We start from the raw sequence: 22,772 nt of genomic DNA on the forward strand, positions 1-22,772 counted from the left end.
AAGTTAGTTTTTTTTTATAATTATTATTAAATCTATTCCTTTGCTTCATTTGTTTTTTGATGGAAATCAATCAAGGATAGTTCTTTTGGTTTGGAATCAATCTATACAAATTGTTAGTCGACCTTTTCATGTATTTTAGTTGGAAAAACTTAAAAAATGAAAACCAAGGAATTTTACTAGCGTCAAGCTCATCGTTTTTTATTTTTAAGTTCAATATTTTTATTGTCGAGTACAACATATTTTTTTAAATTGTTGAACTCAACAATACAAATTGGTGAGCTCGACGACAGATAAAATTGGTGAGCTCAATAATAAAAAGTGGTGAGTTCGACAATAAAAATATTGAACTCGACAATAAATAAAAAATGGTGAGCTCGACAATAATAAAAAGTGGTGAGCTTGACAATAATAAAAAAGTGGTGAACTCAACACTGTAATTTTCTTTTCGAATCTCGAGTTCTTTCTTCATTTTTTTATTATAAATTGTCAAAAAAAAAAAACATCTAAATGTTCAAAATGAGAAATACATCATTTCTATTTGTCATTTACGATAAAAAATCATCGAAAATGATTTGACTCAACGTTGGAAACCTAAGTACATGAAGAAGATGAAATATACTATGTAATATATTTTAATATAAGTACACCGGTCCGGGCGGATCAACGGGCCTACATTCTAAACCCAAGCACATAATAAGGTGGGCATAACCTGCCCGACAATTAAATGGAGCAAATTACAAACCTAAACCCCGTCCATGGAGGTCCAGGCCGGATCGGCCCAAAACCAGGCCCACTGAAGACCATAACACAATCGGGTCAGGTTAATAGACCATTAAACCCATTGTTCTTAAACGGATATAAGTCATACGTCAGAATCCGAATAGGTTCGTGCGCTGCGCACGAACGAAACTACGTGCGGAGGACGAATCCCATATTTAAGATTTAGGATCAGAGTGGTGTCCCGTTCCAATAATAAAGGTAAGGTGTCTACATGGCACGTTTTTGTCCAATAAAAATGCGCCACGTAGAAACCTAAAGTAGTTATGGGAACGGGACACCATTGTGGATCGCGACTCCATTTTTATTTCCTCTGTTCGTTTAAAGGCTCAAGTCTTAACTCTTAAACCCTAACCCCTTACACTATGGTGACTAAGTACATCTATTTGAGGTAAAATCTCTGTGAAAGTGTAAAACCCTAACAGAGAAGAGATGAAGGAAGACGAATCAGGGCGGCCTCGCAGAGAACTTTACGCCCTTCTCAACATTTCTCCAGAAGCCTCAGATGAAGAAATCAGGAAAGCTTATCGTCAATGGGCTCAAATTTATCATCCAGACAAATATCAATCTCCTCAGGTTCCTCTCTCCCTCTCTCTTAATCTACACATACTTGTTAGGATGTAAATTTTACTCAAAATTTTTTTTTTTTTTGTTTTTTTTGCAAGATTTGTTGGGAAAAAATTGTATTTTGGCTCAAAATGGCGATCCGAATAGACCCTTAAACGAATAATTTTGAATCTAATCAGTTGATTTTTTTTATTCAAGCGTGTTTGGTGATTGTGGGTTGTAGATGTTTTTCGTGACTGATGGGTATTTCTGCATGAACTACTGAAATGGTTTGGTGCCTTATTTTCTTAATGAGTATGAGCGTCTCTCATATGGTGCCAACCAATTAGAATCTGTTGGGATGTAAATTTTGCTCATTTTTTTGTTTTGTTTTTTGCAAGATTTGTTGGAAAAGAAATTGTATTTTGGCTCAAAATGGCGATCCGAGTAGTGAAGACTTGATTTTGTTTTTATTCAAACGTGTTTGGTGATTATCCGAGTAGTGAAGACTTAATTTTGTTTTTATTCAAACGTGTTTGGTGATTGTGGGTTGTAGTTGTTTTTCGTGATTGATGGGTACTTCTACATGAACTACCGAAATGGTTTGGTGCCTTATTTTCTTAATGACTATGAGCGTCTCTCTGAGTTTTAATTGGTAAAGTTTCATTTAAAAAGAAATTAGTTTTCATTATTAGGTGAGAAGGAGCCACCCAATTGTCAAAAACAGGGTCACTTGGTTCGATCCCCAAATCTTAGTAATGTCTAGTCTACATAAAGTTTGAAATCAAATACATGAACATGAAAGTATGTGATACATGAGCTATACTTAAAGGCCTCATAATCATTCTTTTGGATATAGAATATAGAGAATTTCTCAACTAGTCCAACTCCAGTAGCAGTCCAATATCATGGTTTTGTGTGTGCTGTTGTGCCACACAAAATATGTGAGTTAGTCGAGCTGGGCTTCATAACAGTTCTAGGTGCGATTTTAGTGCTGGTCGACAGCGCATATATGTCCTCCCATAATAGTCGAAAAAATGGGAGTTCTGAATTTTGTTCTTACCAACTAGAGTAGGGTTTCCATGTTAGCCGATCAAAGGTTTTGCATGGGTCCCATGTTAGTCAACTAGATTTTAGGTTTTGAATTTTATTTATTTTGAGTTTCTATTTTATTAAAGACAAAAACGCTTCTAACAACAATATTTTTAACGATAGGGGTTTGTTCCCTCCATTAGTGTGTTCAGTGGTAAAATCCAATTTTAATTATCATAATGTATTGCATGCGAAGTATGACCTCTATTATCTTGGCATAGACATATTCTTGTGCTGTATATCTCTGTAGTTTGTCCAAATATGCACATTAATTAGCGAGACCTTACTTTCTTATCTACACAACTTCTATCCCTATCCTCATTTTTTCTCTAAAAAAACCCAGCAGTTAAAAACTCAAAAACCAAAAAAATCTTACTAGCCTTTCCATCAAAACTTAAAATTCAATAAACCATAAAAATTAATTCAATAACTTCACTTTAATGTCTCTATCTTGTTAAAATCACCCCATTGCAAATATTTACCGTAAATCTTATTTTCAACACATAGATCCTTAAACTTGAGCACCTAAACACTAGAATGAGCTCATCAAAACCCTATTAATACCTACTTCAATCAAACCTTTGTTGTTCTATTTCAGTTATTTTATTAAGTGGAGCACTACCACTTTTTCTTTTTCAGTGTGAGTATTATACTCATTTTTTATAATGCTCATTTAATTTCAGATGAAGGATATTGCTACAGAAAATTTTCAACGGATCTGTGAAGCATATGAAATCTTAACAGATGAGCGTAAACGACAAATATATGATATCTACGGTATGGAAGGACTAACTTCAGGGTTGGAGCTTGGTCCAAAGTTGAGTAAAGCCGAAGAGATCAAAGAAGAATTTGAAAGACTACGACGTCGGAAGGAACAAGAAAAGGTCTCAGCCCATGTCCGACCTTCTGGTTCAATTCTTGCACATTTGTCTTTACCACAGTTCCTAAATGGTGGTGGCATCATGAGAGGGTACACCTATTCATCTTTCAAATACTTCCATTCAAAACTCTTTTTTTTGGATAAATTTTTTAATTTGAATGTTTTTACCCTTTCATCTGACACTTCAAACGCCTTTAATCTCGTTTGGAAAATTATATTTTCATTATACTTTGTTTTGAATACCTTTAGCCGACAAACAACTTTTGTAGGCCTCTTATGGTTCATATTTCTTCACACTTTGAAGCACTACAAAGAGAGGCTTCTTTATTAAAATTCCGGTCATCATAAAAGAATACTATGTGTATCCTTGCACAAATGCGGGTTACTATATAGATTTTGTGTCCATAAAATTTCATTTCCATTTTGACTAGTAACATTATTTTCATGTAAACTAATCTTCTTTCACAATCCTTCTCTCTGAATTGGATTCTTTTATTAATTCTTCATCTATAAAAGATATATAAGCTCTACTCCAATTTTCTATGCCTTTTCTAATATAAAATATGTTTTAGTTTCTTATCATATTAAGAAAAAGAGCTTTCTATCAATATTCCCTTGTCCTTGACCCAAGGTCTTTGTTATTCTATATGCCTATTTTCTCTGCGAGCTACTTATGTTTGATTAAACTGCTTAAATGTTAGGATGGCCATGTCTAGTGAAGTTCAGTCTCAAATATCAAAGCGCAATGTTATTGCTATCGGTGGAAATTTGGAGGTTACTGGAAATTCTGGTGGCGGAGCAGCTACTGTTGTGCTGAGACATCAGGTTTCCTCTGTCGCTTCCATAGAGTTCATGGCTTCAGCTGGTTTACGGGCACTTATTGGGGTACAGATGACTCGGTAGGGCAATTGCTTTTTGTAAGTTAGCTTGATTGCTCAACAGCTTTTGCCACCAAGATTTCTTTCTCTACCACTGTCATTACCTTCTTATCTCCTTCTTTCTTCCAGCCATCTATCACTTCACTCAACTGCTACCAGTGGAATTGCAATATCTTTGAGAGATGGCTCAATCAATCTTTCCAATGCTTGGACTCGCCAGCTATCTGAGACATCAAGCGGAAATGTACACTTTTTGTCCAGACAAGTTGGTTTTTTTGTTGTTGGTAGTTTTGTTATATTATTTTCAGAAGCATCAAGGAGACCATAATGGGAAAATTAGAGCAATACTGTTGCGTGTATGAGGCAGTTTGCCTCTGAGGCAAGGTGTAAGCCTTGAGGCGCGACATGGCATAGATTGTTTTCATGCTCTAAATTTCATAAAATTTAGAATAACTTTTTAAAAGATAGATTCAACCATAAGATGAAAAAGAAAGGAAAAAAAATATATATGATTTGAAAAATGTACGCTTTTTGTCAATACAAGTTGATTTTTTTTTTTTTTGGTAGTTTTGTTATATTATTTTCAGAAACATCAAGGAGACCTTAATGGGACAATTAGAGCAATACTGTTGCGTGTATGAGGCAGTTTGCCTCTGAGGCAAGGCGTACGCCTTGAGGTGCTACATGGCATAGACCGTTTTCATACTCTAAATTTCATAAAAATTAGAATAACTTTTTAAAAGATAGATTCAACCATAAGATAAAAAAAGAAAGGAAAAAAATATGATTTGAAAAATCTCTTTTATGATCTATCTTAATGAGTGACAGTTATAAAGCCAAATACCTAATTTATCTAGCATCATCCACATTCTATGGATAAAATTAGATGATGGGATGTACTCACATTTCTAGATTTATCAATTATCAATAAAGATAGTCTGTGATTAACCATAAGCCATTGTTAGTTACACAATTGTCTACTCAAATTTTGAATGTATTTGTTGCTTGCATTTTTTTAATTTTTTTTTGGGATTTAGTTTTGCAAGGGTTTGCCTTGAAGAGAAGAAAATATGCATTTGAACTATTTAGTTGGAAGAAATTTGTAGGAAGCAATGTCATAACAATTGGATGAGAAATGTGAACACAAATACCAAAATTTTCAAAATGGGAAAACTTATGTTATGGTATTTCCCTCAATATAGTGGCAGAGATGACCAAAATCTTTGTATGTTGGGTCCTTTTTAAAAAAATAGTTTCCAACATAATTGGAGAAGGTATTACGGGGAAAGAGGTGAAGAAATAAATAATCAGTTTACTTTGCACATTCTATGCTTAAACCTCAACTGAGCTGCACGCCTTGCACTTCGCTTCAAGACAATTTTTCTTAAACACTGGATATACATCAATTCGTATGTGATGGCAATTGCTACAGATTTTTATGTTATTTTTTTTTCTTGTACAAGAATTTGGGGAGAAAACATTTGGTTTCCTTTGCAGCTTTTATTTTTATTTAAAATTTTAAATACTAGCAAAAGGAACTTACACTAAAATAGCTTCAAAGTATTTTAGAGGAAGATCTCACATGTAATTACACTTGTTAGAAGTGTATTTTTGGGAGGGCCCCCTTCAACCCCAGCTTATCAATAAAAATTAAAAAAACTTATACTTAAATAGGGAGTGTTCCCTTTATACAAAGGATCGTTTGTACACTTTTTATATGTATCATTATTCTCTACTTGATCCTTTAACCCTCTTCCACATTGTTCAATGAGATAACTGGTACTTTTTTTGGATAACATTGTCAGCTAGGGCATTGTTTCTAATTGGAATAAGCTATTTTTACGAAATTGACTTGATTTGCAAACTAATGAGTGTATTAGGTTATGGTTATGGTGATGTGGATAAGACTTTACTCATTTGGAAGCGATTCAGCAATGACTAATTTTTGTCTAAACCAAGTTAATGGGTATTTGGTTGTTATGTTGCCATGAATAGGGCTACTTGGAGGAGATCATGTGCAAAGAGAGAAATAGAGAGGGGGAAAGGGAGACAAGTTGAGATGGAATATCAACATCTTTATTTGTGATTCTTTTAAAACCAGCTCCTTTTTTCATGAGGCCATGAGAATGGCTCTGACGGTCACCACCTAACAGTTTGAAGCACTCTAATCCTCAATCTGATAAATGGGACACTTTTTGCATACAACCTAACAAAGGGAGGAAAGTTTTTGGGTGATTTGGTGCCAATGACTGACAAGTGCTGCTCGCAGTTTTGGGACTATTATTCTTGTGGATCAAACTATTCTCCAAGTTCAGAGGCTTCTTTTTTGAAGATTTCATTTGCAGATGGGAGCTTTTATTTTTAGACTAGTTGTGCTGCTCTCGATTGTTTGTTTTTTCTTGTAAATATCTTGTTTCTGTTTCGTGGCCTTCTTTTCCTACTATAAAAAAAAATTGTAGTCAGTGCTAACTATTTTAGCTAACATTGCGCCTTGAACAAAAAAGGTTACAGATCGTCTATTTTATTGCCAACATGTCGCATCGAGTAATAGTGCCATATACATTTAGTCCCTTGCATGTCGAGAATGTTACCCTTTGTGCCAGGCATGCATATTTGAGCTTTCATTTGGGCTCCATTTGAGGAGATCCCCCTGAGGAGAATTTGATGACAACAAGGGCTCTGGCTTTTCATTGTAGTCGTAAGTGTCATGCTTTCTTGCTACCTCCAAGACAACGAATTTTGAGTGCAGCCATAGCCAGGATGGGTGCAGGTAGCATGGTTATCCACATAGCATGACTTTCTAAAGACAATGGTAGCCGAAGGTTGTGTGCTGAGTGCAACCTTAAACCAATATGGCTATAAGTGGCGTACTTGATGACAAGGGTTATTGTTGAATCGCAATATTTTCCACTAGGATGTCTTGTATTAGGATGCAACCATTGCATCCACGATTTTTTAGGAAGCAGCCTTGAGTAACCCATTTATCAATGGACTGTGGCATTCAGGTCCGTGCAGTCATATGGTATGATGGCGACCTTTACTAAGATGGCTGTTGGTCATATGCATTTCTGAGTAATGACAAATTCGTCGGGTTCATACCATGAGGCATTGTCCAATCAAGCTTCATGGCTGCTGCGGCTGTCCTACCTCTCACTCAAAACTATCATTAATGACAGCATTGGCATGGAAGTGTGAGAGGGAATGACACATAGGGTAAAGGGTTCCTACGACTAAGTTCCAGGTCCATATGGGGGAGGTATGCTTCAAGAGCAACTGTAAAATCAAGTTTAGTTGATCACCATGTTTTGGACAGGAAGGACCTCAATCGAACTTGTTGTCTATAGATGGGCATTGGAAGCACTTGTTCAGAAATGGATTGGTTCATAAAGTCTATGTGGTTTAAATTTTGTTATCTGAACTCTATCTGATTTCGACTTCATGTGTGATTCCCTTGTAATTCTCTTGTTCTCCATCTCCTGTGACTAGTGCTTGTCTTATTGTTTTGTTGCATGTGTTGGGATTTATGATATTTAATTACCACACTCCTGCCGTGTTTGCTTTTATTTGCGAAGGTTGTAACTTTTGATTTGTTGCCTTTTCTTGTCCAGATAGGACTTGCTTTAGGGGTGGAATCATCTATTTCTGTAGGATGGCAGAAGAAGGATGAGAAAACGTCTGCCGCCGGAGAGCTGAAGGTATATCTGTTATTTACATTCTTAAAATATTATTGTCTCCCACCCCTCCCCAACACACACACACACACACACACACATGCGTGCACACTTACTTGCATGCATGCACTTGAAGTCACAGGTTCATAAAACTCCACTAATAGAGGAATTCCAAGCTTCCATAGTCATTAGCAGTTGCAAGAAATCAAGGAAGAAGCCTGTGACAGAACGGAATAAATTTTTTTTTTGCTGCAATGAACCCATTGCAATCAACTAAGCAAAACACAAATTCAACCTTTCTGTTACGTATTTTGTAGTCCGGTTCCGTGAAATGGCAGCTGAGCTTCTATCCCCCCCCCCCCCCCACCTCCCATCACACACACGCACCCGCTTGCTTATTGACTTCATTCCATGTTGGGTGAACTCTGGGAGTGCTGAGGATCTGTCTCATACAGATGTGTATCTTCACCATACTTTTATTTCATCAGTTTTGCAATTTTTGTGGAGGATTGAAGTGACAGTTCATTTTATAATTTCTGGGATAGAGTACTGTAGTGGTATTTAAATTATAATCCCAATTACGTGGTTAAAATGGTCAGCAAAAAGTTTTACTTCATTTTAAGCTTGTGCCTTGTGCCTTGAGGCACTTTCTTCTTTCTATAACCTTCCATGAAAGTGTACCATTCTTCAGTAATCATGCATTTTTCATGCCAACTCTTTTTCAGCAACATCTTTCTTGCATTTAAAAATGGTGCAATAATTATATAACGCTATCAAGGTGTGCGTTGGTCACCTCAGATTTTGACATGCATTTATAAGATAGTGTTATATATGCTTAGTTACATTTCATAAACTGCATTTAATGCTTTGTAAACAAAAACAATAGTACTCATTCAAAACTGCATACACAGAAAAGAACCACTCCTTTTTTTGCGATGGGGTGGGGGGGGGGGGTTTGTATCTATCCTTTGTACTTTTTATTTGTTTTTATACTATAGTTATTATTCTTAGCGTGTAAGAGTTTCTTAGTTCCTACATGTGTGGGACTAGTTATGAGTGATAAAATTACATGGTACAACAACGTTGTACATTTGTTATTATAGAACAATTCTAGCTTTCAAAATGTCGAAAATGCATTATAAAACTGCAATTTTTCTCTGCTGTAGTGTTTTACCCCCCTCTTTAAGCATTTTAAGAACTGCAATCTACTGGAATGAGGTGATTGGATTGGTTGAATACATTGTTTCTCTTGTTCTAATCATGACCTTTCACATGATTTGTGTACTTCTCCTTGAGTTCATTCTTTACTGCGGGTTTTTCGTTTGCCACAATTATATTGGTCTATTCTGGTTTTGATTCATTAAACATGTCCAATCTTATACAGTTTGGGACAAGTTCTTTTGGGGCATCAGCTCATTATACTCGCCGCTTCTCCTCGAAGTCCCATGGCCGCATTGCAGGCAGAGTTGGAAGGTATATGTTGTGCACATGGTTTAGATACATTATCGTCTTTCTGTATATATATTTTTAATTCATATTATTGTTGCATATAAACATATTGAGCCTTACAGTTTTATGAAAGGCCACAAAGAAAATAGTATAGTAGGGAAAATATTTCCCTTGAAAAAGAGGAATACTTAGGATCATGGTTTAAAGTTTCTTACTGTCTCGAAATGCCTCGATTGTCACATGTAGGTTTCAGTCAAATCAGGAACAAAATATTGATCCCGGAACTTTCAATCTTTCTGGATTGTCTCAGTTGAGACTTTCTTTTCTTTTCTCTTGACTGGGACAATGTCTTGATTCAGGTTTTGAAACCTCGCATAGGACTATCATAACTCCTGTTAGGGAGCAACTATTTTATCAAGAGTCAGCGTTGTTCAATCCCCAAAAATATCATGAGTCTTGACCTCTTTGAACTCCTTTCCAGCCGTAGGTCAATCCATTAACAAATGCCTTGAGCATCTCAAAGGGCTGGGATCTCCTGCATGTATCGCTCCTTCCATATTCACGATTAAATCTCATTGCTACAAGCTAAAAAATCCACCATGTCTTTTGGGGAAAACCCACTAACAGCTGAAAATGGATAATTATTATCATACGACTTGAGCATTCTACAATGTATTAAGACAGTGGACACTCCTTATTCTGTTTGAACCCCATGCTTGTATTTGGGATTAAATGCTTCTGATGGTCATTTTGCTTAAGTGAGTGTAGGAGGATTTTGAACACAAGTTGTGGAATCAAAAGTTAAAACTCACACCAACTTATCAAGCTGGCTCCTTTAAACTGGCTTTAAGTTAACGAGTGTATCTACATCAACCCACACCTGCATGGCAGTCATTTTTCTCCATCAAGTTTGCTGTTGATATCACTTAGGCCAGGGTTGGTGTCACCTGCATGAACCCCATGCATTTTCAGCCTTATGACCAAATGTCTTGGATATTGCTGAGGCTTATATCCTGTGGTGGAGTGTAAAGACGATTTTTTGTATCATTTCTAATATCCACTTGACTTGCTGAGATTTAGTGAAAATTCAGAGTTGGGGTCTCGGACCCGTAGCTCAATTTGTTGAAATATTGCAATGCAACCATGAGGTCGGGGTTTAAGTCCAACTTATCTTGTTTAAAAAAAAAAAAAAAAAATCAGAATTGACCTTTTTTATAAACAAAATAATTTTATTAAAAATAAACTGACCGGTTGAGATAACCAGCCACAATACAAGAAGAAAGAACAAACTAACAAAACAAGTACAGTGCTAATACTAGCGTAAAGCATCCCAACGAAACACAAAATCTTCAAAGAACACCACTTTGAAATCATTGTTCAATTTGCTCTCAAAGAACAATAAACCTAACACTTCCAGAATTATGTTTTGAAGATCCGAATCAGGGCCATTGAAAACTCTTCGATTTCTTTCTCGCCATGTTACCTAGCATACGATAAAAGGGTTAATGGACCAAAGGTATTTCTACCCGAGAAAACGTAATGGTTCCACTCTTGAAAAAGAGACTAAGACCAAAGATGGAAACACCCAAGAGCAATAAAAAACACCCAAACAATGGTCCCAGATTTTATGAACAAATTGGCAATGAATCAAAATGTGAGACACCAATTCCCCACTCCCTTTTCAAATGGAACAAAAAATTGGACCAACAAAGCCCTTAATCATTAGATTATCAAAGGTTAGAATTTTACCAGAGGCCGCCAATCAAATAAAGAAAGACACCTTTGATGGGACCCACTGGAAAAAAAGATAAGCCATGTATCGTCAAAGAATCACACAAGGATCTTACCTAGAAAATTTTATCCTTTGTGCAAATCCACACCCTCTTATCAAGATCCGACCGCTCTACGATAGTCTAATCAAGCATGAAAGTCAACTCTGCCAATTCCTAAATTTCCCAATCATTAAAGCCCCTTCTGAATCCAAAATCCAAAGATTCGAAGTATTCATAAAGGCAGCTTAGAATTGAGCTTTTCTTTATCAGTTACAACTTAAAATACAGTTGATTGAACCAATTTATCTTATCTTTTTTTTTGATAAAAAAAAAAATCACTGCCATCATCAAAGCCTTGTCCCAAGAAGTTGGTGTTGGCTGAGCGAATCCTGCTCCTTCATTCAATTCTGTTCTTTTCCCTCTGATGTAGTAAGTAAGGTGTCAGGGTGCTATGTAGAAGAAACCCTCATATACAAAGAGTATCACGCGAAAAAACGGCTTACTTAGTGAAAGAGCTTAGGCTCCCAATTTGATACGAAATGGATATCTAATCATGAATCATAGAATGGTGGATTAATGATGCTTAGTTGTGTTATTCTTCTCAACTTTTAGGTAGTACATTTTTTGAAAAATTTCTGCATTAATAGGGCTTCTGTTTTTTAGGAAATTTCCATGCATGGTGTTTTATTTTATTTTCAATTCATATTTAAAATAATTTTTGTAAAATTTTAATCAAATTGGGCATTTGAAACAAACTGTGTTTCAGAGATAGGATTAACATTTTCTGGTGGAGCTGCAAAACTATTTGACCTTGAAAGGACACTTTGTCGGTTGTTTCTTCTTCCTTCTCTTCTCCCCTCCTATGGTAGAGTTTAGGGTAGAGTAGTTGAACATAGTAGAACTCGTAGTGAGACCCCTTGGCACAATCATATAAAATGTATCCTTAACAACTATACAAGGGAATTGTGAGATCAGAGTTGACAAAGTGTCCATTGTTCATTTTTAGCTATTCCAAGAGTTCTGTTTTAATTTATTTTTAAAATGTAGAACTTTTGATACTACTCTAGATGCTTTTGTTAGGTGAGTGATAGTATTCTAAATACACATCTAACGTGTATGTATTAAAGTGGTCTTTCATGAACATGTTCTTACAATGTCCTTTTTTTTTTGTTGGTAATTTAGTAAAAACTCAACTATAGTTTCCCATGAATTCTCTTCTCCTCTCTCTTTCAATAAGGAAAGCTTTTATCAATGAAGGATTTCTATTAATTTGTTCTTACAATGTCCTTTTAATTTGTACTAATTCTTGAATTTTCACTGGTGCCAGTATTAATCTTTTTAGAGCCTTTCTATTAAATCTTCTTGCTCTTATCATTTGTAACAACTGTGGATGTCTCTAGAGAATCATTGGAGGCTTCTTTGTATCATAGGCGTGATACAACAGGAATTACTTTGCAAATATTTTAAACTACTTTTGTTTCAACTATCAAAAAGCGAAACTAGTCATCACTTTCAATATTTACTTCTAGAAGAAATTGAATAATAAGTTGCCTTTTCAAAAATTTAATACATTTTCCTGTTTTGTTGCTTTAGTGACATTTGTGTTTGATTTTGCAGCACTGCTCTTGAGTTTGAAATTGGGGGTGGGAGGAAAATATCTGATTTCAGCTCTGTGCGGTTGCTTTATTCAATAGGGATTCAGGTGATTGTAATTATCTAGGAAAGCATAAGTTTGAATTCTTCTCACATTTATACTATGCTTTTAAGTTCCTTATTTCTGGCAAACCCACATATGCAGTTTGACATTTTCTTGTCTTTCGTATCTCTATGATGGAAAATTGATATTCTCGGAAGTTCGAAATGAGTTATGCTGCTACAATCTAGAGATACCAACGTAATTCTGTCAACTAGAAATTTAGTTCGTTAGTTACATACTGACAATAATAGAACCAAGATCGAGTATTTGGAGTGTAAATTTAGCTTTGACATTGTGGAAGGAATGCCAAGAGATGGCTGAGATGGTTTGGGATGTTTAATGAAGGCTGATTACAATCCTAGTTTGAAGAAATGTTCAAGTTGAAGGTCCTAAAAGAGTCTGGATGGAGATGGTGAAGGAAATTATGAGTTCACTCTCAATAACAAAAAGACTTGGCTACTGACAGAGTTGTTTTGTTCCATGTGCAAGTTGGTCGAGGAGTTATAAATGATATTGTGGTGTTGCATATGCCTTGTGGACACACTTCATGTCTTTATTTCATTACTTTGGGTTTTTTCTTCCATCGGTCCACTTGCCTTTTGAGAACTGGCTACACTGGGTCTTATGGGAAAAATAGAATTCTTTTGCTTTCTTTTGTGGTGTGCCAGGGTCTGTGGAAGGGGAGAAACAACCGAGTCTTTGAAGGGAAAGGGCAATTGGTTCACGATCTTATAATCATCATTTTGGTTTTTTTTTTTAAAAATCTATTTTAATGTAAGTTTGAGGAATTTGAAGGAATATTCTTTGAAGTCCTTATGTTTAGATGAGACTCAGTATGTAAGCCAGAAGTCTTACTTTGGCGTTATCTTTGTATTCGCGATGGTCATCTCAAACATTAGATCATTTATTTCTTTCCTAATTTTTTTCCTTAAAAAATGGGTGAAAGCCAACCCCAAAACTTTGGAATAAGGCTTTGTTAACATTGTTATGTAGTTACATAACAACAAAAGAATGAGTTAGGTACACCTTGGTGATTTACATTTTGGTTGTGATGGACACTTATATTGTCTCACTTTGTAAGGGATGAAGATGAGATGGCGGATTACTTCACAAAAAGTGGTAAACAGAGACTCCATTTCCTCACTCTCGTCACATTTTTCTTAAATATGATATAACCTCCTTACCTTGCGGCAATGAATGTCCTTTTTTGTCATTCTTTGCAACCCCATTACAAATATTTATTCAGGTGTATCAACTCCATTTCCTCACTCTCGACACATTTTTCTTAAAAATATTTATATATTTTATGCCTTGAATTGTCACGTATTTGTTGGATGGGTTTGACACATTTTACTTGTGTTATCAGGGGATTTTTTGGAGATTTGAGCTCCATCGTGGAGGGCAAAAGCTAATCATTCCTGTAAGCTTAATTCCATCTTTTCACTTGTATGAATCTTGTATATTACGTAGGTTCCTATATGTTTTTTTCTTGAACCCTAGCACTTCTTGTAACAGAAGTTTGTTGTTTGGGCATTTTATTCCTTTCCAAAATAAAGTTTGAGCTTTATTTCTCAGATCTAGCGTTTAGTTAGTTGCTGTAATTTCTCAGATCTAGCGTTTAGTTAGTTGCTGTAATCACAATGCCTTGCTTCCTTGGGCCGTATAATAGACAAGGCCATCCAATAGGAAAAAAATATGGAACTCCTTGGCTGTTTTTGTGGTTTAAAAAAAAAAAAAGGATCCGCATGACAATTTGAGGCAACAAAGATTTAGTGGCTTCACTCTGTTCAAATTCTTATTGTGGCAACCACTTCTCTACCAGGATCAACACATCCCTGTTGAAATTGAGCAATACTTAACAGACTGTAATTGATTTGGGGCACCTTGAAGTGTAAACAACCATGACATAACAATGTAGTTCTTTGTGCCATACTTTTCACACCCGGGATCACTTGCTGCTGTTTCCTTGATAATTCCATTAATATATTAAATTTTTGTTGCTTGAGATCCTAGACGATTGGTATAATTCAAAGTTGTTTTTGCTATTTATCTTGATGATATGGATCATCCATTGTGGGGTTTTTGAGATTATTCGAACTCTAAATAACTTGTCCTTTCACACCAGGCCCTGAAGACAAAGCATTTCACATGATAGAACAATTTTGATCAGTAAAAAAAAATATTAAAAATGGGAAAATAAGGGAGGTCGAGATGACCAACCCGAGTACAAGGATAGTAACAGTAACAATGTGAAAATATTACAAACCCTATCTCACTTGACTAGGAAGTCCTCGAAGAAGACACCATTGAACTCCTTAAAGATTTCAACCAAAAAAAAAAATAGAATACCCATAATAGAGAAGGACAACTCTCTATTGTCTTGGTCTTGTCCTTTGAAAATTCTATAATTTTTCTCCTCAAATTCCCCGTGTAATTGCAACAGGTGTTAAACTCCTGATCAATCTCTTTGAAATATGCATTGTTCTATCACACGATAGAACAATGCATTGTCAAGATCACTTAACAGCCCGACCCATTAATATTGTACAAAGTCGGGATTAATCAATAAACATGGCAAAAGAAGGCACACATGGGAGGAAAGAGAGAAGGGGGGAGGGGATGGGCATTGGGGAAAAAACATGTTTCCCTTGATTCTTCCCAGAATTCACCAAACCACTTTTGAGTCAAGTAACTTGGGTGCATGTCACCGATGATGATGGTGTTGGAATACCATTTCTAATTGACAAGAAAACTGGAAATTGCTGTCCTTTTCTTTTCCAAGTTAGAACAGAAACTTACAATGAAAAAATCTCGGAACGGCTAGAAGTCACATATAGTACAATTGTGACATTAATGGGGAAACAAGGGAGTCATGTAGTTGGGGCATGCAACACTCTAACAATAGATGTGGCTTTGGACAGAATGTTTCAGTGCCAAAACCAGAATGAAACATCGACTGTGAGACATTGAGTATTCAGGGTATGTTTCAGTTGAAACCGTTTTAGTTTTTCTCCTAACAGAAACATTGCCTCGAAATGAAATTTTAAACCTGGATTAGAGGATAATTTTACTAATCCTATGTATATGGTATATCATGTTGGGAACCTATATCTATCCATTATAAAATCTTGAGAATTTGGTATCGGTGTATTACTAACTCTAATTTAGCTGTAGTAATACAGGGGAAAGGAAATATCGTGTGTGTGTGTGTTTTCCCACTAGTCAATTTTCATATGGTTTCCAAGGTGTGTTTTCTCATTTCTGTTTTGTGTTTTCCCTGAGATGCTTGCCTAAAAGACTAGCTTTTTAGTGTCACTTTGCTCACTTGTGGAATTTTTTGTACATTTCCAGTTATCTGTTATCATTTTTTTGCAGATTTTGCTTTCTAGGCAATTGAATCTGGTCATTGCAACTGGAGCATTAGCGGTTCCAACATCACTCTATTTTCTTCTCAAGGTTCCAATGAACATCCCACTCTTTTTTTCCTTCAATTTTTCGACTACTTTGAGTTATTTTACTATTTCCTAAATTTGATTCCTTTTAAACCTACTGCTGGTAACACTTCTAAAATATATTATGAGATGCTAATTTGGTATTTGGAGAAGCATTGAGCAGTAATTTTAGAAAATTCAACTTGAATTAGAATTGTTATCATAGTCATAATGCTGGTCTGTCAGATTTTATATCATCAGATATCTAGTTTAGGGGCACAGTGGTATTTTGTGTTATTGACTTATTAGTGGCATTCTTGAAAATACTATCTTCAAGTAATTCGTTTTAGAAAATACCATGTTGGAGTGTGCATCTCTTTCTCTCTCTCTCACATTCTTCTCCACTGCTCTCTCTTACCATAGTTTTCTCTCTACACTACTTGTCTTCCAAAAGCGGACCCATTTTCCTTTACCTACCTTAGACCCATTGCTTCCTTGAAATTCTGGAATCACCTTAGAAACTCCATACCAAATCCCACACCCAATTGGAGCCCGATCGTCCCCACTTTTCCAACCCAGCTCAAATTCCCTGTTTTTTCCCCACATCAAAATGTGATAACTAGTTTTCCAGCAGTGCTATATTTATCATCCTCATGTTTCTAAACCCATGCCCCCCTTTCTTTTTGGTCATAAATAAATGCTTGCAGTTTTTGTGAAGATTCAGGGTTGAGCAAGAATACTTTTGTAGGAATAATTAAATCCAAGTATGTTTAGTGTACAATGGCTTGGGAGAATTGGCCGAATAGTTGGTCCTATGGTTGCAATGCGTGGAAGGGAATATATAAGTTGTCTTCTGAGTTTTGTAAGCATATCCACTTCAAGGTGGGAAGAGAGTACCTTTTTTTGTTTTTTGGAGGATCGATGGTGCAGTGAGGACCCTTTGCATGTGGTTGCTCCTAGATTATTTTCGATGTCTTCTAAGATAGACATGCTTGTGTCTAGTTTTATGACTTCTGATGGAGGGTATCAGTCTTGGGAGATTCAGGAAGTTGCATCTCTCACCAATCTTTTTATCTTCCTATGTTTGAGCTCATCTGGAAGAGGATTACATGACTTGGACTTGCAGTCAGGATGGTAAATTTTCTGCCAATTTTTTATTCTGCGTTGGAGGAGTGTGGTGATCCTTGTTTCCTCGCATCTGTTATTTGGGATCCTAAGATTCCATTAAGGGTCCTTTTTGTGGACAAACGACTTTGAACAAACTCTTAACATATGATCATCTTAGAGCTAGGGGTATCATTTTAGTTGGTTATTGTTTATAGTGTAAATCAAGCGGAGAATCGGTGAATCACCTCCTTATCCATTGTGATTTTGCCTGAGAGGGTGGTGTCATTTTTATCTCTTTTACATTTTTTTTTTGGTGTTTTCCCATCTCGATTCTTCAATTATTCTGAAGCTGGAGGCCCTCTGCTATGAGTAGTAGGAAGGGGTTTTTATGGAAGGATTTTTTTATGGAAGAAGCAATCTCTGCAGAAAGTAATTATTTGTATCCTTAGTTTTATTTTTTTTCTGGTGTAAGTTGTTAAGGGAGTTTAGAGGTACCTTTTTCGAAGATCTTCGCTTTAGATGGGCTTTGATTTGTAATTGTAGTTGCTAACCTTTAGTTGTAATGTCTTTGGAAGTCATCCTGCCCCCTCCGATCAATAAAGTGCTCTCATTTATCCAAAAAAATAATAAATAAAAACTTCATCAATCTTACATTTGACAAAGATTAGTTCAAGTTATCATATTTACTTTGTGTTGTACTTTTGCCTCTATGGTCCAAGAAAGGGTCTTAGCATATCCTTCCTTTATTATTTTCTTAGGATGTTGTCTGCCATTTGAAGGTTTTTTAATGCTGCCTGATCTGTTTTTATGAATCATGGAATAATTTTCTTTTCATGCATACAATTTCAATGGAATTATATAGCCCAAATTCCAAAAGCAGTGGCATGATCATGATTATTGACTGTTTTATTTCCTTTGAAAATGTTTTTAATTTTCCGTTCTCCTGATCTGAATGGGAATGATTGATGTGCTGGAATTTAAGTTTTGGACAACATTTTTCTTTGGCTAACAAATATCCTTTTGACTAAGATGTATTAATTCTGTTTCCATATGCATGTACAGGTGTTTGTAGTCAAACCCTTTTACCTTAAGAGGGAGAGGCAAAAGGCATTAGAGAAGATGGAAAAATCTTCCGCTCAGGTATGGGATATTTATATTTTATACTCCTGAATTTTTTCCCCCATTAAAAGTACTTTTTTGTTAACTTTGTTTTTTTTTTTCCTGGATTTAAAATTTTCCATCCAATCTATTTTCCTACGTTGTTTTGTGCTATTGTGTTATTTTCGTTTAAGGAATTTTATAAACTATGTATGTAAAATCCATCTACATGAAGTGGGTACCCCCTTTAAGCTTGTAACTGGGAAGCTTGTGTAGGCATGGCCATATAATTTGCATTAAGTTTATTGTCACTGTAACATTCACCGCCCTCAACGTGAATCCTAAGCATACATTTCATTTCACTCGTGCTAGGACATAACGTAAAACACGGTTCTAGACAAAGTGAGAAGAAAGAAGTGTGGAAACATGAAATGGAGGAAGAAGATTTGTTTAACCGGCCCCAAATCTTTAAGATAAGGCTTTGTTGTTGTTTTATGTAGGCATGGCCATATAATTTGCATTAAGTTTTTGTCGGTGTAACATTCACCACCCTTAACATGAATCTTAAACATACATTTCATTTCGCTCCTGTTAGGACATAACAGAAGATGTGGTTCTAGACAAAGTGAGAAGAAGTAAGTGTGGAAACATGGAATGGAGGAACAATATTCTCTTAGCCGGCCTGAATCTTTGGGATAAGGCTTTGTTGTTGTTGTTGTTGCTTCAAATGCCTTCTTGACCCCATCATATATCTTATGACACCAACAATATGAAAGAAATTGGAAAATTCTATTTTTAATGATAAGTTTGTACTTTGGGGTCATCTCATCCCCTTTTTTAATAATAAAAAAAACTAAACTTATCATTAAAATAAAAAAAACTTGAAAACTCATGTCTAATTTTTAACTATGTTTTCTATTTATTGCCTTCAATCTAGTGCTACTTCTTATTGATGTGGTATGTATTGTTACTCAATCGGGTGACCATCTAGTAAAAAAGTACCTCTATTTAAGAGCATCTATCATAATTTTATTTTATCGACTTCCAATAATGAGCTGATGACTTATTTGAGTTTATAGATTTTAATCATTTGAAGATGATTGAATAAGATTTAGGTCAGTTCTCTGAATTAAAACATGATAAACCTTGAGGCTGCTACTACAAATATGGACTGGGTGAAATTGAGTGCTTGCATGGTCTGTAGATTTCAATCTCAATTTTTTTTTCGTTCTTACTCGCATGGACCACAAGTTTGTAAGAGTGGCATTTTAGCATTTTTAGTGGCCCCAGCACTCCAGAACTTAAGGGACTTGAAAACACTTGTAGCTGAAGCTATATACATACCTGGACCATGTACCTTAGATTTAGTGCTATATATTAGAGGAAGAAGATAAATCATCTTTATTTGGGTTGGCTTAAAGATAAGAGGAAAAATGGGAGGAATGTTTTGGGGAATGGGCTGGAATTTTTTTTTTTAAAAGAAAGATTTTATATGTTCAGCTTGTATGTGGCCTATAGAGTTGTAGTATTGAGTCTTAACTCCAACAAGCCTAAGATTGCTTTTATTCACCCTTTGATCAATGAGATAATGCACAAGTGATCTCAGCTTCTGTTAAAATATTTGCAATTGATGAGGATTGGTTCTATGTTCAGTGTTCCATGTCCTATTTTGAAGCTTTTGAGATGTGTTTGTCTTTCCTTGGCCTTAATTAAATATGTTGAGGTGTAGTTATTTATTACTTGCGATTTTTTCATTTTTTAAAGTGGTATCCTTTGTTTTATGCAGGTTCAAGAGGCAAGGGCAACATCTGAGAAAGCTCAAAAATTATTAGAAAATGTGGCCAACAGAAAGAGAAACAAGCAATTAGAAACAGGCGGACTGGTAATTACAAAAGCTGTATATGGAAACCACAAAGCTTTTAAGAAAAGGAATGGATCAAGAGAAGCAGATGATGAGGTGGCATCACAAATCCTGGATGTCACCTTACCTTTGAACTTTCTAGTGAGTGATTCTGGGCAACTCAAGGTATGTTTAGTTTTACATTTTTTTCCGTTGCCTGCATGACTGAAAGAGTCTAAGCTTTTGTCCTTATTACTACGGATAGAATTAGAAATTGAAAATTTCAAAATAATGACTAATGAGGCCACTCTGATCGCATTACATGCATAGAAGTCTTAAATTATATAATATGGTGTACTTCTCTAGAAGTTGAAATGCCATATTTTGTTTATATTACAATAGATTAATTATAACTACATCCCAAACTTCTGTCGGTTTATTTTTAGATTCTGTATCTTTTATTAATGGTTGTATTCGAATAGTTCCGTTTAAGTTGAACATGAGTAAATATAATTAACAACATAGTTTACAAGATCTTGAATATCTGCATGTCGTGGATGTAAGCACATTTGTATGTAAAAGCAATGCAAACTAGCATAGATGAATCAAATATGTGCCCACTAGTCAGAATGTTACTGGCCTACCAAGCCTTGCATTTCAAGGTTCAGTCCCACATTTTAATGGTCTTAGAAGCTAATGCAGAGACTTGATCCATTGGTCTATAGGGTAACACCAGACCTGTCTCAACAGTGAGCATGCTATGAAGTGGACTGCCATAAACATTCATAGTCTCTAGTCATATGGTTTTCCATTTGTTTGTGCAGCTTCACAAAGGTGTAAAAAAGTCGGGTATTATGGGCTTCTGCGATCCATGCCCCGAAGAACCCAAGCTGTTGTATGTGGAGTACACTTACGGTGGCAAGAGATACGAGGTTTTTATTTATTTATTTTGTAATTATTTTTCTTTTATTCTGCTGTTGCAGCTATACTACATATTGTTGAAGGATGTAATGTTGTGTTGGGTTTATTGTATGCAGGTGACGGTGGACGACTATGCCGAATTGTTGATACCACAGGAGGCGCACCAAGCCTGAATTACGTCCAGCAGTATAAGATTTAAATTGAAAGAAGCTGGGTCACCTCTAGCAATTTTGCATGCACTTGTCATGCCTTTTGAGGTAAACCTTTAGTAGAGCCACACTTTGCCAATTTGTCACCTTGTTTCTCCTGGCATGTTGAGCACAACTAAGCCATTGATATAATCTTTTGCATATTGTTACATGTAATTGATGCTAATAATGTCATTATAAAAACTTCACATTCTTGCTTGTCGGTCCATAAACAGTAAAAATCTCGCAATTTCTTACTGGGTACTGTGTTTTCTTTGAGGGTGAGTCACGGTTCCATAACCTGTGCTCTGCACACATTGCATCCAAGATTCAAATCTCAAACAAAACGACCGTTGATCTAGATTTGGAGGATGTATTAATTTTCCTGAGTGATGGGTAATTTTTTTTTTTTTTTGTATGGCTGTTCAAGCCATTTTATAAGTAATGGTGATTTGAATAGAGAGAATCTCATTTATGAGCCTCATGGATACCCTACAATGGTGCCCAAACTTGAGCTTAATCTTGACCTTGAGCATACACATGAGATAGTCAGATCCGAGATGGAAGACATTATTGAGGATCCCTTGTAGAAGCTGGTAAGACTTTCACACGACTTTACCTGATCTTGTATTGGTAATGATCTCAATCGCATTGAACGATTTGTAAATTGGTGTATATTTTAATAAACTGGCAGTTTTTCTTCGGAGGTCCGAGAAAAAAAAAATTATATTCCTCCAGTTTTTTCTTGAGCACTTATTTAACTGGAGGCCCAAGTATTTGTGATGCCTACATTTAGCCTCAAATCTACCGCCCCACAGATGTTTGGTAATTCGGCCACATCGGTTATTTTTAATGTCAATTTCCTCAGGTTATGGGAACATCTGTGATTCACATTGTAGGGATGTTGTGGGTACATTCTATACAGGTGGTTCACAAGTCATATGGGAAGCACCCAGACCTAATGAGTTCGGTTTGGGTCTGGACTCTGGACTCTGGACTAAAATGATCTAGATCCATCCCTATTAACTATGGGTGATTTAGACACAGGTCTCCATATTTTGGTAAATATTTGAGATACCCTATTCTATTTTCAAATTATTGATATGCCCCTGTGACCTTGGTTTTCTCTATTAAGATTAATCAAAATTTACCTAAATGCCCCCATCTTCAATCTCTTAGCCAATGTCCTGCCTTGATTTTTCTCAAATAATGGTTATTTAACATGACCTATTCCATCTCCTTGAGTCTTCAAACCTGATGAGGAAGATACAATATTTGAATAATAAATGAGGCTGATTTTTTGGGTAGAAAAATAAAGGGTCTTCTAAAACGGGTTGAAGACGATGGATCAAAGACAGGTTGACTGGGTTAAAATGATTTATAGCCTAGAGGTAGAAGAACTGATATGTTGGAGGTGGGTTTGAGA

The 22,772-nt window shown here is 35.8% G+C and overlaps 1 protein-coding gene across 2 annotated transcripts; it reads left to right on the forward strand.

Moving 5' to 3' along the window:
- The first annotated feature begins 1,103 nt into the window (after positions 1-1,103).
- On the forward strand, positions 1,104-21,565 carry OWL1 (DNAJ heat shock N-terminal domain-containing protein). 2 transcript variants are annotated; one of them, XM_086455343.1, is made up of 13 exons: positions 1,104-1,353; positions 3,099-3,385; positions 3,997-4,194; positions 4,303-4,417; positions 7,782-7,868; positions 9,229-9,317; positions 12,683-12,767; positions 14,128-14,181; positions 16,137-16,217; positions 18,362-18,439; positions 20,184-20,423; positions 21,062-21,169; positions 21,275-21,565. In XM_086455343.1, exons 1-13 carry the CDS (start codon positions 1,210-1,212, stop codon positions 21,329-21,331), a joined length of 1,623 nt encoding a protein of 540 aa, XP_086311469.1. In that variant the 5' UTR covers positions 1,104-1,209; the 3' UTR covers positions 21,332-21,565. The 2 variants fall into 2 exon arrangements, with proteins under 2 accessions (XP_086311469.1, XP_086311470.1); XM_086455344.1 differs by lacking the exon at positions 1,104-1,353 and having other exon boundaries at positions 3,160-3,299.
- The last annotated feature ends 1,207 nt before the right edge of the window (positions 21,566-22,772 follow it).

The sequence above is a fragment of the Akebia trifoliata genome, chromosome 10 (assembly GCF_017979445.1).
Source record: "Akebia trifoliata isolate Shusen 1 chromosome 10, ASM1797944v1, whole genome shotgun sequence".
Taxonomy (NCBI): Eukaryota; Viridiplantae; Streptophyta; class Magnoliopsida; order Ranunculales; family Lardizabalaceae; genus Akebia; species Akebia trifoliata.